The 16,378-nt window shown below is 40.7% G+C and overlaps 1 protein-coding gene across 3 annotated transcripts in view; it reads left to right on the top strand.

Annotated features, from left to right (window-relative positions):
* phf2 (PHD finger protein 2) overlaps positions 1 to 16,378 on the top strand; it is a 158,849-nt gene that overhangs the window by 75,569 nt on the left and 66,902 nt on the right. For all 3 annotated transcript variants that reach the window (XM_072582260.1, XM_072582259.1, XM_072582261.1), the window contains exons 5-8: positions 4,152 to 4,293; positions 5,763 to 5,949; positions 6,673 to 6,835; positions 8,138 to 8,225. In XM_072582260.1, coding sequence (XP_072438361.1) covers positions 4,152 to 4,293; positions 5,763 to 5,949; positions 6,673 to 6,835; positions 8,138 to 8,225 — 580 coding nt within the window. The remainder of the gene's footprint in view (positions 1 to 4,151; positions 4,294 to 5,762; positions 5,950 to 6,672; positions 6,836 to 8,137; positions 8,226 to 16,378) is intronic.

Raw genomic sequence — 16,378 nt, 5'->3', positions numbered from 1 at the left:
CTCGAACAGAGGGAGGAGGCAAATGTTGGACAGTCCACCACCCATGTTTGCACTTTCTGTCTTTGTGTGGACTGTTTTCTCCTGAAATGAGAGAATGGGAAAGATTGAGATAAAAATGAATGACATAGCTGTTAGTGTTGGTGGGGTTTGTGGCAAGTGAGTAGGCAGTGCAGAGACCATACAGGGTAAGGAGGATGGGTGAGAGCGAATAAGAGAAGTTTGTATGTAATAAAAAGGTAGAGCATGAGCCTTGGTGTGAGGTGAGTGCAGTCACAGAGATGGAGCGAATACGAGGTGTCAGAGAGAAGATAATGGCACCTACTCTGGCTGAATGACATTATTGACCTTTATCCTTCACTGCTGGACATTGCTGTCGATGTCTGAGACTGCAATAGCCTGGGTGGCAACCTTGGATCATGCTGGCATGGTCTGATGGCATGGCATTATCTCCAATTCTGGGGGAAGAGAACATTTCCCCACTGCAACACTCCATTCAACAGGAACTCCAGGTGTCTGTCTGCAAAGTGAGAAGGCAGCTTCCCCTTTCCTGTCAGGTAGGGGAATATGTTACAAACTATGCAAACCATGCAGACTGGTGCACAGTGGTCTTTTGAAAGTGGCAGGTGTGTCAGGGATGCTGGTATATTCCAGGGTATCCAGGTGGTAGTGAGTGGGAGTTGTAGAATCCGTTTAACTTCAGACATTAGTGGTGGTGTAGGTAATTAATGAGGAGCCTTCCACATCCATCAAAGTTTCACCTGCACATCCACCAATATCATTTATTGTATCCGTTGCTCCCGATGTGGTCTCCTCTACATTGGGGAGACTGGGCGCCTCCTAGCAGAGCGCTTTAGGGAACATCTCCGAGACACCCGCACCAATCAACCAAACCGCCCCGTGGCCCAACATTTCAACTCCCCCTCCCACTCTGCCGAGGACATGGAGGTCCTGGGCCTCCTTCACCGCCGCTCCCTCACCACCCACGCCTGGAGGAAGAACGCCTCATCTTCCACCTTGGAACACTTCAACCCCAGGGCATCAATGTGGACTTCAACAGCTTCCTCATTTCCCCTTCCCCCACCTCATCCTAGTTTCAAACTTGCAGCTCAGTTACTGTTTCCTTGACTTGTCCGACCTGCCTATCTTCTTTTCCACCTATTCACTCCACCCTCTCCTCCTTGACCTGTCACCTTCATCTCCTCCCCCACTCACCCATTGTACTCTATGCTACTCTCTCCCCACCCCCACCCTCCTCTAGCTTATCTCTCCATGCTTCAGGCTCACTGCCTTTATTCCTGATGAAGGGCTTTTGCCCGAAACGTTGATTTCGCTGCTCGTTGGATGCTGCCTGAACTGCTGTGCTCTTCCAGCACCACTAATCCAGTAATTAATGAGGTAGGTCTGGGACAATAACACGATAAAAAGATGCCAGTTCCCATGAAATTGATTAAATTGACACTTAAGTAAAAGAAGTGTAAGATTCACTCCATGATTGTGCTCATCAGTGAAAACTGGTTTATGGGAGCTGTTTAATTGAGAAATGGCATAAAACTTGCACATTTGAAAATAAAAATTAATTTAGTTCACACTATCCCCTTAAACCATAATCTCTATTTTTATTAAATTTTGATGAAGTATGTTACATGTTTCAAATCAGCATGATACAAATAACTGCTTCAAAGCAACCAGGAGTCATAATGGAAGAATATAACACAGAGGTCATAAGTAATTAGTCTTCTGACAAAATCAAATAATTGTAAAGATCTGTTGTGTATTTAAATAATGAAGATTCACTCATTTTGTTCTTTAGTTTTAAAACCAAACCTTTCTGCCTGAAAGGTTGACCTCACTTTCAAAATCTAGCATAGATCCTGAATATCTTTTAATTTAAGTACAGATTTCTAATATTCAAAGGGCTGAATCGTATGTGTTCCTGGCTAAGTCTGAGTTGTGTTGGGATTGTGTTTGGAGGTTTTGTTGCTGTGATATCTAGTGCGTTCTCAGGCCCTATCTTATCAAACTTGCCTTATTAATTACTCATTCAGTCATTCAGAGCAAGTGGCAAGCTGAATCAGCCAGGTGCTCGCACTGGTTTCCTTAATTACACACCTATGGTGTGTTTGATGTCTGATTTCAAGCCTTTTACACGTGTTACTGGAACAACTCGGTACATTGGAATTTACTGGTGTCGCTTCACCCTTTGCTATCTTTAAAAGCCTCTATTGTGCAATGCGACAAAAATTGCCAGTGCAGAACTGTCTATACAGTTGCTGACATTTGCCCTGGACATGACACATCGGGGTAAATCGGCACCCAATCTGTGCAGGCAGGGATTTGGAGCTCCTGCTAGACGGGCTGGTCCTGACAAAGGATGATCTTATTCCCCCAGGAATAGCAATGGAGGTCACAGCACCAGATCAAGCCAGCCATGTCCAAGATTGCCATCTCCAACAGTGCAGTCTCAGCCACCTGGAGGAATACCCAACAATATAGGAAGGAGGTCAATGACTTTCTCCAAAGGCATATTCTAACGTCTTCCCTCTAACTGCTGCTGTACCCACCAACTACTAATTCTCATCTCTACTTTCATTATTGTCTGCAACTTCTTTCCCACTGACTCTCAACCGTCATACTTCTTGACACCACTAACCCTCCATGCCCTTTGCGTTGCCTACACACACCTTCCTACCAACACCAACAGCAGTGCCACCCAGTTTCATCTCCAGTGATAGCTGCCTGTTTCATTCCAGAAGGAAAATAGCCCCCAGGAGGGCAAGCAGAATCCATCATTTGGTTGTCTACTCCTTTTGAGGCCTGGATCCTTTCTCTGACTGCCCTGAGCAGGGTCTGAACTGATATCTGAGTTGGCCTTAGCTTACTGTACCAAGAGCCAATGAGCGAAGGCTATTCCCCCTTGACTTACCTGGGCCTGCTGCCAACCATGAGAAACTTCTGGGTGTTGTGTCTGTGCTAAACAGAACAACAAGACAGAGTTATAAGAGCCTAGAATCTCGGGCTGATCAGGAAAAACACAAAAAGGCACAGCAGGGATGCTGAGACCTAAGAATGAGTGAACTCTGAGACCAAGTGAATTCTATGAGAACAAATGGAGAGCTCAGACATGCAGCCTGGTCTAGTCGCTGAGCTGAATGAGTGTCACTGAGTACAGTGACCTTGTTGCAACAAGGTCAATGATAGTTGCTGGTGCAGCACTGAATTGCAGAAGTGTCCTGTAAGCTGTTTGAAGATGTGGCATGAGGATTCTTATTGACTGGTACATGACGGATGCCAATGTTCATTGAAGTGGGGTACATATGGCCAGTGCCTATGGAGCATTTCCAAGATGTTGGTGCCTGGTTTGCAACATTGAATCATTCAGAGCAAGTGGCGAGCTGAATCGGTCAGGTGCTCGCTCTAGTTTCCTTGTCAAGGTTTCCTCAAATAGGAGTTGTTTGACAAGTTTGGTAAGATGGCAGGCTGAATATTAATTTAGATACTTGTAGCATTTACAATTTTTTTAACAAATGCCAATCAATTGGCATCTTGCTGCCACCTTGTGAGAAACAATCATGCTGCTTGTAAAGAATGTAAAAGGTGAAGTGAGATGATTGATGTTGAGACAGGCCTCGTTGATCTTGTCACTCAATTCTACCACACATCTTGCCAAGCCCACATTGCTTGGATCTAAATAAGATTCTGTCTGTAGTTTCATATACAAAATGAACTGCAGACATCAAAATAACCCATTGCTTCTCCTTCCACACTAAATATTGTTGAAATATCCAATGTTGACCGATATAATATATTATTATAATGTGTTTACAGTCTGTTTCTTCTTTGGGCCAATATTAAACTAGTAATTGGTGGTGAAGTTACTATTTTCTTTGGTGCTTCATTCTCTTTGCACGCATTTTAATCTTTCTTGTGTTATGGCAAATATTGGCCAGTGGTTAAATTAATACAGCGAATTGAATCAAAATACATTCATTTGAAATTATTATCATTTGGTATTTAACATTTTACATAATGTCACTTTAGACTTCTAACACTAGAGGGACAATTTACTTTGATAGTTTTCTTATTTTGCTCTATGGCAAGAGCTTACAGTCCTTTATAGATACGTTTTGTTGTACTCTCGTTTTATTCTCTAGGCCCAGACAGAGTTATTGATGTTGTAGATGTCACAAAACAGAAGACCTGCAAGTTGACCATCAAAGAATTTGTTGACTACTACTACAGTGCAAACCGGAAGAGAGTTCTTAATGTGATTAACCTTGAATTTTCAGATACAAAGTATGTTTTTAAATCTAACGTTATTGTACAATTAAACAATTTCTTAATGTTGTTGTGCTGTTTATAATCCATAACAAAAATACCTAAAAATTGTAAAAGAATAGTTGCAGATGTAATTTAGTGCAGAGAAGTGTTAAGAGGTGCATTTTGCTCGGAAGAAGCGGAGAGGCAATATGTAACAGAAGGTCCAATTTTAAAAAGCTGATGGAAGAACAATTGGACCTTTAGCTTTAATGTTCACAGAATACTCAAATTGCTGGAGAAGCCTGAAAAAGTGATTAATGATACACGTAGATATAGAAACAGAAGCGTAAAGTGCCCAAGCAAGGAGCTTATGGTGAAACCTTTATAAAACATTGGTCTGACCTCAAATGGAGTAATCTTTCCAATTTGGGGCACCACACTTGGGAAATATATGAAGGCATTAGAAAGGGTGTGGAAAAGGTTTACATACATGATTCTAGAATTGAGGAATTCCATTTATGAAGATAGATTAAAGAAGCTAGGTCTATTCTCCTAAGAGAAGGGAAGGTTGAGAGGAGATTTGATTGAGGTGCCAAAAACAAGGGGATTCTAGACAGAATAAATGAGGAGAAACATCTTCCATTAGAGGAAGAGCTCAGAACGAGAGGACACCAATTTAATGTGAATGGCAAAAGAATCAAAATGGCATGAGGAAAATCTTTTATGCAGTACATGGTTAGGATCAGGAGTGTAGAGCCTTAGAATGTGATGAAGGGAAGTTCCATTGTTGCTTTTAAGGAGTGTGGATACTTGTCTCAAAAGCAAAATGCTATCGAGCTATAGAGCAAAGGGCAGGAGAGTGGGAGTGAATTAGTTACATTTGCACAGAGATGACACAAACATGATAGGCGTTTGGCTGTAGCCATTCTATTATTCTATCTAGATATTCAAATGTTATGATGGGTGAACATCAAACCATCATATCCTTAATTGCTTTAGTGAATTAACTTAGTGCAGACCACAAGATCACAGTTCAATTACAGTCTGCTTCAGATGTGTCATAACATGTCTGAACAGGTTGATTTAAAAAAGAACCCTCTTAGGATTCTTTTGGTGCATTAGTATGTCCTAGCCTCAGGGCTAGAAGGTCTGGGTTCAAGTTTCACTTGTCCCAGAAATATGTCATACTATGTCCAAATAGGTTGATTTAAAATGCTTTTCATTAATAATTGTGTTAGAAATGTCTCAAACATGGAATAATGTTCTTTTAATGTAGAAGTGACAAAAATTAAGGAGTGAACAAAAGTCGAATAACATTTAGTTACGGCATTAGTTTAAGTTTTAATAGTTCAGTGTTATTATAGCTCAAAATACATCAGACGCAATGCTTATCTAGCTAAGGAACAAAAGAGTAATAGTGAGAGTTTAAAAATCAAAAGTTCTTACTCAAAATTGGATTTTAATAAAAACTCAGAATTGCATTCCTATATTGTTCTTTTTTGCAGAATGTCAAGTTTGGTTGAAGCTCCTGAAGTTGTCAAGAAATTGTCCTGGGTCGATAATTTATGGCACAATGATTCACTTTTTGAAAAGCCAAAAGTTACAAAATATTGCCAAATTGGCGTGAAGGACAGCTACACAGACTTTCACATAGGCTCTGGGGGCTCTTCTGCTTGGTACCATCTTCTACGTGTAAGTTGAAGATGAATTTTTAAACAAGGAAAATACCTTCTTTACAAGTGGAACTGTATAACATTATAATAAGCATTGCAATGTAAAGCAGTACATTAGAGTAATAAATAAAACTTGTGAAGCACAGAGTATCTCTGAGAACACATGCAATTCTTATATAGTTGCTCCTAATAGTCTTCGAAAAGCTTAAAAAAAAATCACTTTCAGATGCATTGTGTTGTGTGGGAGGGAGTAAAATAACTCTCAATTAGTATTTTTCTATAAGCTAAGAACACACCTCTAACTCCATTCCAAACAAGCTCAAAACAACCTTCTGGAGTCAGAGACTGATCCTCATTATGTTGGGGTTACTTAAAGTAAGTAAAGGTCAGAAAAACGTGGAGCTAAAAAGCTTAATTTTCTATTCAATTAAGTCAATTGGTCAAGCCTTATGCTGTCAGCTCCTTTTCCTTTTAAATTCAGTTTACTTTCAACAGGCTTTCTCCTTTTTTAAATCATTGAGTCCTGCCTGTTTAACCACATCTTCAGCCCTCTCCACTCATGTTTTGTTTCATCATTGTTTGGTATTCTGTGGTTGTCTCTGTAAGTATGCTTTGGATATTTTGTTGCTTTAAAGGTGTTAAAAATGAACCCATTACTGAAAATTATGTAGCACAAAATTCATTTGCAATCTGGCAAAAGGAATACGTTTAGCATTAAGTATGCTATATCTTGTCTCTGCAGGGAGAGAAAATTTTTTATCTGATTAAGTCGACCTCTGCAAACCTTGCTTTGTATGAAAGATGGAGTTCATCGTCGAATCAGAGTGAAATGTTTTTTGCAGATCAGGTGGACAAGTGCTACAAGTGCACCCTGAAACAAGGACAGAGCCTGTTTATCCCATCAGGTATAGTTTCACCGCAGAAATTTCATCTTTGGAAATTGTGCACTTAGGTGGGAAATTGGGAAGAATCCAAAAAAATGTATATCATATTAATTACCATGATATGCTTTAATCTTATTTATGCCTTTATATTGTTTGAAAATTTTGCAAGGTAAAAAGATTAATACCTTTCTAAAGGACGTGTACCATATTGAAGTCGCATTAATGTTGTATTAGTCAGATTGTTGAGGGAATAATTAATTAATAAATCTGTTAACTTGGAAAGCAGATATGCACCTCATGCACGAAGCAGTAATTCAAAAGAATTAAAAACTGCTTGGATATATAATATGTTAATATAATAATCTGTTACAATAAAAGAATGCATGTTGCTTATTTAGCTACAGACATACAGTGGAAATTGTTATAACCCAGATGTTGGGGTCTAAAAAATGAAATTTGGTTTGAGTTTGATGATGTTAATAATAAAAGTTTTCTTTTATTCGAAATAAGTAAAGTGAAACTGTAAGTAAACATTTACTTGTTTTAAAAGTTATGAGAACATCCCCCTGCCACACTGTAAGTGAATTTGTAGTATATTGAGATCCATGTCTTAATGGGTCTGCACTTTATATTGATAAAATATAAATAAGTCTTACAGCATGTATCAGGAATCTTTAGACAAATGTTTAATGCTACATGACCAAGAATGCATTTTGATACAAATCTGCATTAAATAGAGCATATCCCAACAAGAGTGACTGGACAGCAGGTTAACGTAGGGGTGGATTTTCTGTTATTCATTTATTGTGTTAAAAGGTAAATTAAGAGGGTTGTATTCATTGTTTATATGTTAGCTTCTAAAAGTTAGTTTCTGTCTTATTTATTTTACAGTTTTAATTGAATATTAATTGTGTTCAATGATACATTGGTGGTGGGTATTAACTGGAATTTCACTTGAGCACATAAAAACAGACTCTTGTTCAAACTGTGGTGTGTTTGATATTTAAGCAATTTTTGTAATATTTAATTCTGAAAACAAATAAAGGACTGAGTAAAGATTGGCTCTTATACTGTCCTTCACCAAGTGACTGTCCTGAGTATAAGATACAACTACATGTGCCAAAAGGCTTTGTGGAGATGCTGCATCTGTTGAATACATGTGATTTGTACTTCTTGCAAAGAGAATGTTTTTCATTCATATGAAAGAAATAAAATTTGAAAAATTCCTGTTCGTGGAAATTATATCTGATATCCAGACCAACACAAGACAACTACATATCTTCTGATTGAAATGGTAACAAGTATGTATTATTTTATTAATAGGCTGGATTTATGCAACTTTGACTCCAGTGGACTGCTTGGCTTTTGGTGGACACTTCTTGCACAGTCTGAATATTGAAATGCAGTTGAGGTATGCTATGTTTCAGTGTGACAATTGTAAAACTACCATGTAAGAAAACAGTTGCTTTCTGCGAAAGAGATCTGAATATCTGTGTTTGGTTAATTGACAGCTGAATTTATCTAAATGTGCACTTATAAAAGAGAAAACAAGATTATTGTTTCTGTTCCTCAAAGAAAAATGCATTGATTCATGATTAAATGTTAAGTTAGTTTAGGGAAATTTGATTTTTGTGTTAGTAGTTACTTCCTTGCGAAAATACTCTGCCCAGCAACAAAATTCCAATCCATGCCTTTCTCCCATTCCTCATCTGCATGCTGCCTTGATGATACCATTTAGCCATTCAATTTGCTTCTGTATCTATGCTAACAATATCCAGTTCCAGTTCTCCACCATCATACAGATTCCATGGTACTGAACTACTATCATAAGCTATTGTGTTTGTCTGACATCAATTCAGGAAAATCCTGAATTTTCTTTTACTTAACGCTTCCCGCACCTCTGCCCTTGAACCCCATCCCTCCAATTGCAACAAGGGCAGACACCTTCCTGGTCCTCACCTTCCACCCCACCAACCTACGGATGTAACACATCATCCTCCGCCATCTCCACCACCTATAAACAGACCCCACCACCAGAGATATATTTCCCTTCCCACCCCTATCTGTGTTCCACAGACAATTTCCTCCACAATTCCCTTGTTAGGTCCATGCCCCCACGAACCTACCCTCCACTCCCGCTCCTTCCCTTGCCACCACAAGAGGTGTAAAACCCATGCCCACACTTCCTCCCCTCACCTCCATCCAAGGCCCCATTGGATCTTTCCACATCTGACAGAGGTTTTCCTGCGCCTCCACACATGTAATTTGCTGTGTCCATTGCTCTCAATGTTGTGTCCTTTTCATTAGGAAGACAGGATGCCAAACATATCAGAAAACATCTCTGGGACACATGCACTAAATAACCCCATTGCCCCGTGGCTGAACACTTTAACTCCCCCTCCCATTCCGCCAAGGACATCGAGGTCCTGGGTGTCCTAAACTGCCAAATTCCAGCCACCAGACGCCTGGAGGAAGAACGCTTCATCTTCTGTCTTGGCACCCTCCAACCATACGGGATCAATGTCGATTTCACCAGTTTCCTCATCTCCCATCCCCCAACCTTATCCCAGATCCAACCCTCCAATTTGGCACTGCTCTCTTGAACTGTCCTACTTGTCCATCTTCCTTCCCACCTATCCACTCCATCCTCCACTCTGACCTATCACCATCACCCCTCACCTTCATCTACCTATCACATTCTCAACTACATTTCCCCCCAGCCCCACCCTCCTCCCATTATCTTTCAGCCTTTCCCCCAACACGTGCATGTGCGCGCATACACACACATATTCCTGATGAAGAGCTTATGCTCAAAATGTCAACTCACCCATTCCTTGAATGCTGCCTGACCGGCTGTGCTTTTCAAGCACCACACCTTTTGACTCTGATCTCCTGCATCTGCAGTCTTCACTTTCTCCTTTAACATCAGCAAAACAATCATTCTTAATCCATTCCAACTAAATACTCACCATTTTTATTCCTGATTTGAGTCCTCTAATTAACCCTTTGCATAAGCTGAACAGGAGATTGTATAATTTTGGTGTCCCATTTAATTAAAAGTTTAATAGAAACCTCAAGTCATGTGAATCACGAAGATTGACTATTTCTGTTTCTATGTTGTTACCTCAATCCCAGCAATACCAAAATTCTTATCCATGCTTTTTCAGTGACCATGATTGATTTTGTTTTCTTCCAGTGCTCTTCTTTATGTCATCTGTACCACTGTCTGCTTTTATAGAGTCAAACAGCACAGAAACAGACCCTTCAGTCCAACCAGTCCACACCTACCATAATCCCAAACTAAACTAGCCACAGCAGTCTGCTTCTGGCCCATATTCCTCCAAACCTTTCCAAATTACACCATAGCAAACCTTTCCTATTCATGTACTTATCCAAATGTCTTTTAAATATTGTAATTGTTCCCACATTCACCACTTCCTCAGGAAGTTCATTCCATATGTGAAGCACCTTCTGTGTAAAACATTCGACCCTCATGTCTTTTTCTGCCAGAGGCTTTCTGTGTGCAGATTCAGGGGAGATCAACTAGTACTGTATTTAAACCTTTAGATCTGTACATACTTCCTGTTTATAAAACACTACCTTTTTTCTAAATCTTGCTTCTGATTGTCATACTTTTTATATCATATTTTTTCTCAACTTTTTTGGTCCATTTTGAATTGCTATGTTCACATTGGTGTTGGAAATTATAGATATAAACATTTGGTATTTAATTGTACATTTTGTTTAAAGGACATAAGGGTTTCTCAGCTTTAGCTGCTTCATATGGTAATTCCATTCCTCTGAAGTGGGGATGCTTGCTAATAGTTGTACAGTATTCAGTACCCTTCATAAACCCTCAGATACTGAGGCTTTCTGTGTCCTGGACAATGTTCAGGCTTGGTGAAACCTATAACATACATGCAAGCACAAGATCAATATCTTCCCATTACGTTCAATGGCCTTATCATCTCTGAATCTCTCACCACCAATATTCTGGGTTACTACTGACCAGAAACCTAAATGGACTATCAGTATAAATACTGTGGCTACAAGAGCAAATCTGAAGCTCTAAATTTTGTAGTAGTTAACTAGTCTCTCGAACTCCAAAAGTTTTGTACATAATTGACAAAGCATAAATCAGAAATTTGAAACAATTCACCCCACTTCCTTGGAACAGTGCAGCTTGCAAACATCATTGAAGAAGTTTGATACCATCCATAATTTTTGATGCCTGCTGCACTAACATCCCCTCCTCCGTCACTCTGCCACCAGTGAACAGTAACAGTGTGTCCCATGTATAAATTACATCATAGCAACTTGTCAAAGCTTCTTCAACAGCATTTTCCAAATCTGAAGCTTCTATTACCTTGAAAGCATTGGCTTAATTCCTCTCAAGTTGCACAGTATCCAAATTTGGAAAGTATTGACATTCTTTCATTGCTGCTGGGACAAAAACCTGGTATTCCCTAAAGGTAATTAAGAGCTACCATCACCACATGGACTGCAGCGGTTCACAAAGGTGATGATCTTCACCTCAAGAGCAGTTAGTACTGAGCAATAAATCTTGGCCTTGCCTGCAGCATTGCATCACATGAACAATTAAATAAACATGTTGCTTTTCTACCTTTTCCTAACAATGTTATTAAAAGTGCTTTTTGAAGATTCTTTGCCTGCTAATTTGTTTTATGTATCTGAAATTTATTTTGTCCATAGAGTTTAAACAAGATTTTATTTTAGAAAATTTTGATATAAAACTAATGAGATCAAGATGAGTATTAATGGGTTCACCAGTCCTATTAAAATCTGCTCACAAGTCATGGCTCATTTGAAAAATGCATTTCATGAAATGCCATATTATGTGAAAAAGAACTGTGCCCTTCAAGTGCATTTCCTGTGCACAGTCTTCACATTTTATTATATAACCAGATCATACATAATGCACTGTAATGGAAATTAACTATGTAAAGAGCCCTTGAAAATCTAGTAATTGTAGATTGTGGGTACTAAATAGTTAAATTGTTTGTTTATTGAGAGGCATGATTTTGTTGACTGTAGGCAATGCTGTTGACTATTTACTGATGTGTATTAAGCATCAAATTTTGTTTTAAAATCAAATATGATTGAAATTCTTCAATATGAGGGAGCCAGTTGTGAGGTAGGTATATCACAGCACCATTTATATTTAAAGGTATCGTACGTTCTTGCCCATCCATCAATAAAATTTGTGAGAAGATTTGTAGCTCGGGTGCTCGTTGTTGTGGTTCTGTTCGCCAAGCTGGGAATTTGTGTTGCAGACGTTTCGTCCCCTGTCTAGGTGACATCCTCAGTGCTTGGTAGCCTCCTGTGAAGCGCTCCTCTGTTGTTTCCTCTGGCATTTATAGTGGTTTGTCTCTGCCGCTTCCGGTTGTCAGTTCCAGCTGTCCACTGCAATGGCCAGTATATTGGGTCCAGGTCGATGTGTTTGTTGATAGAGTCTGTGGATGATTGCCATGCCTCTAGGAATTCCCTGGCTGTTCTCTGTTTGGCTTGTCCCATAATAGTAGTGTTGTCCCAGTCGAACTCATGTTGCTTGTCATCTGTATGTGTGGCTACTAAGGATAGCTGGTCGTGTCGTTTCGTGGCTAGTTGGTGTTCATGAATACGGATCATTAGCTGTCTTCCTGTTTGTCCTATGTAGTGTTTTGTGCAGTCCTTGCATGGGATTTTGTACACTACGTTGGTTTTGCTCATGCTGGGTATCGGGTCCTTTGTCCTGATGAGTTGTTGTCTGAGAGTGGCTGTTGGTTTGTGTGCTGTTATGAGTCCTAGTGGTCGTAGTAGTCTGGCTGGATTAGTGGTGCTGGATGCTGCCTGAACTGCTGTGCTCTTCCAGCACCACTAATCCAGTATTTGGTTTTCAGCATCTGCAGTCATTGTTTTTACCTTGTAGTAGTCTGGCTGTCAGTTCAGAAGACACACACAAAAGAAGTTGCATCAAGACGCTGTTCAAAAGGGCCACAACACACTGCAGCACATCTGAACTGCAAAAAAGAGGAAGAAGAACACCTCTACAAGGTATTTGCTAAAAATGGATACCCCCGCAATTTCATCACCAGGTGCCTAAGGGAAAGAGAACAGAATGAGGACATGCCACAATCCAAAGGACTAGCCACGTTACCATACATCAAGAACATTTCTGAACTGACGGCCAGACTACTACGACTACTAGCACTCATAACAGCACACAAACCAACAGCCACACTCAGACAACAACTCACCAGGACAAAGGACCCGATACCCAGCATGAGCAAAACCAACGTAGTGTACAAAATCCCATGCAAGGACTGCACAAAACACTACATAGGACAAACAGGAAGACAGCTAACGATCCGTATCCATGAACACCAACTAGCCATGAAACGACACGACCAGCTATCCTTAGTAGCCACACACACAGATGACAAGATTACAGAGAGTTAGGGAGAAATTTTAAAAGGAGGTCCTCAAGGGTAGTAATATCTGGATTACTCCCAGTGCTATGAGCTAGTGAGGGCAGGAATAGGAGGATAGAGCAGATGAATGCATGGCTGAGGAGCTGGTGTATGGGAGAAGGATTCACATTTTTAGATCATTGGAATCTCTTTTGGGCTGAAAGTGACCTGTACAAGAAGGACGGATTGCACCTAAATTGGAAGGGGACTAATATACTGGCAGGGAAATTTGCTAGAACTGCTTGGGAGGATTTAAACTAGTAAGTTGGGGGGGTGGGACCCAGGGAGAAAGTGAGGAAAGAGATCGATCTGAGACGGGTACAGCTGAGAACAGAAGTGAGTCAAATAGTCAGGGCAGGTTGGGACAAGGTAGGACTAATAAATTAAACTGCACTTATTTCAATGCAAGGGGCCGAACAGGGAAGGCAGATGAACTCAGGGCATGGTAGGAACATGGGGCTGGGATATCATAGCAATTACAGAAACATGGCTCAGGGATGGGCAAGACTGGCAGCTTAATGTTCCAGGATACAAATGCTACAGGAAGGATAGAAAGGGAAGCAGAAGAGGAGGGGTGTGTGGCATTTTTGATAAGGGATAGCATTACAGCTATCCCTTAGCTGTAATGGAGGGAGGATATTCCTGGAAATACATCCAGGGAAGTTATTTGGGTGGAACTGAGAAATAAGAAAGGGATGATCACCTTATTGGGATTGTATTATAGACCCCCCCAATAGTCAGAGGGAAATTGAGAAACAAACTTGTAAGGAGATCTCAGCTATCTGTAAGAATAATAGGGTAGTTATGGGAGGGGATTTTAACTTTCCAAACGTCGACTGAGACTGCCATAGTGTTAAAGATTTAGATGGAGAGGAATTTCTTAAGTGTGTACAAGACAATTTTCTGATTCAGTATGTGGATGTACCTACTAGAGAAGGTGCAAAACTTGACCTACTCTTGGGAAATAAGGCAGGGCAGGTGACTGAGGTGTCAGTGGGGGAGCACTTTGAGGCCAGCGACCATAATTCTATTCGTTTTAAAGTAGTGATGGAAAATGATAGACCAGATCTAAAAGTTGAATTTCTAAATTAGAGAAAAGCCAATTTTGACGGTATAAGGCAAGAACTTTCAAAAGCTGATTGGAGGCAGATGTTCGCAGGTAAAGGGACAGCTGGAAAATGGGAAGCCTTCAGAAATGAGATAACAAGAATTCAGAGAAAGTATTTTCCTGTCAGGGTGAAAGGGAAGGCTGGTAGGTATAGAGAATGCTGGATGACTAAAGAAATTGAGGGTTTGGTTAAGAAAAAGAAGAAAGTATATGTCAGGTACAGACAGGATAGATCGAGTGAATCCTTAGAAGAGTATAAAGAAAGTAGGAGTATACTTAAGAGGGAAATCAGGAGGGCAAAACGGGACATGAGATAGCTTTGACAAATCATATTAAGGAGAATCCAAAGGGGTTTTACAAATATATTAAGGACAAAAGGGTAACTAGGGAGAGAATAGAGCCCCTTAAAGATCAGCAGGGCGGCCTTTATGTGGAGCCACAGAAAATGGGGGAGATACTAAATGAATATTTTGCATCAGTATTTACTGTGGAAAAGGATATGGAAGATATAGACTGTAGAGAAAGTAGGGACTGTATGGTGACATCTTGCAAAATGTCCAGATTACAGAGGAGGAAGTGCTGGATGTCTTGAAACGGTTAAAGGTGGATAATTCCTCAGGGCCTGATCAGGTGTACCCGAGAACTCTGGGAAGCTAGAGAAGGGATTGCTGGGCCTCTTGCTGAGATATTTGTATCATTGATAGTCATAGGTGAGGTGCCGGAAGACTGGACGTTGGCAAACGTGGTGCCACTGTTTAAGAAGGATGGTAAAGACAAGCCAGGGAACTATAGAACGGTGAGCCTGACCTCGGCGGTGAGCAAGTTGTTGGAGGGAATCCTGAGGGACAGGATGTACATGTATTTGGAAAGGCAAGGACTGATTCGGGATAGTCAACATGGCTTTGTGCGTGGGAAATCATGTCTCACAAACTTGATTGAGTTTTTTTGAAGAAGTAACAAAGAAAATTGATGTGGGCAGAGCAGTAGATGTAATCTATATGGACTTCAGTAAGGCGTTTGACAAGGTTCCCCATGGGAGACTGATTAGCAAGCTTAGATCTCATGGAATACAGGGAGAACTAGCCATTTGGATACAGAACTAGCTCAAAGGTAGAAGGCAGAGGATGGTGGTGGAGGGTTGTTTTTCAGAGTGGAGGCCTGTGACCAGTGGAGTGCCACAAGGATCGGTGCTGGGTCCTCTACTTTTTGTCATTTATGTAAATGATTTGGGTGTGAGCATAAGAGGTACAGTTAGTAAGATTGCGGGTGACACTAAAATTGGAGGTGTAGTGGACAGCGAAGAGGGTTACCTCAGATTACAACAGGATCTGGACCAGATGGGCCAATGGGCTGAGAAGTGGCAGATTGAGTTTAATTCAGATAAATGCGAGGTGCTGCATTTTGGGAAAGCAAATCTTAGCAGGACTTATACACTTAATGGTAAGGTCCTAGGGAGAGTTGCTGAACAACGAGAGCTTGGAGTGCAGATTCATAGCCCCTTGAAAGTGGAGTCGCAGGTAGATAGGATAGTGAAGAAGGTGTTTGGTATGCTTTCCTTTATTGGTCAGAGTATTGAGTACAGGAGTTGGGAGGTCATGTTGCGGCTGTACAGGACATTGGTTAGTCCACTGTTGGAATATTGCATGCAATTCTGGTTTCCTTCCTATCGGAAAGATGTTGTGAAACTTGAAAGGGTTCAGAGTAGATTTACAAGGATGTTGCCAGGGTTGGAGGATCTGAGCTACAGGGAGAGGCTGAACAGGTTGGGACTGTTTTCCCTGGAGTGTTGGAGGCTGAGGGGTGACCCCAAAATTATGAGGGGCATGGATAGGATAAATAGACAAAGTCTTTTCCCTGGGGTCGGGGAGTCCAGAACTGGAGGGCATAGGTTTAGGGTGAGAGGGGAAAGATATAAAAGAGACCTAAGGGGCAACTTTTTTACACAGAGGGTGGTACGTGTATGGAATGAGCTGCCAGAGGATGTGG

This window comes from Chiloscyllium punctatum, chromosome 12, assembly GCF_047496795.1.
Source record: "Chiloscyllium punctatum isolate Juve2018m chromosome 12, sChiPun1.3, whole genome shotgun sequence".
In the NCBI taxonomy this organism is placed as follows: domain Eukaryota; kingdom Metazoa; phylum Chordata; class Chondrichthyes; order Orectolobiformes; family Hemiscylliidae; genus Chiloscyllium; species Chiloscyllium punctatum.
This window is presented reverse-complemented; position numbering and strand designations above follow the sequence as displayed.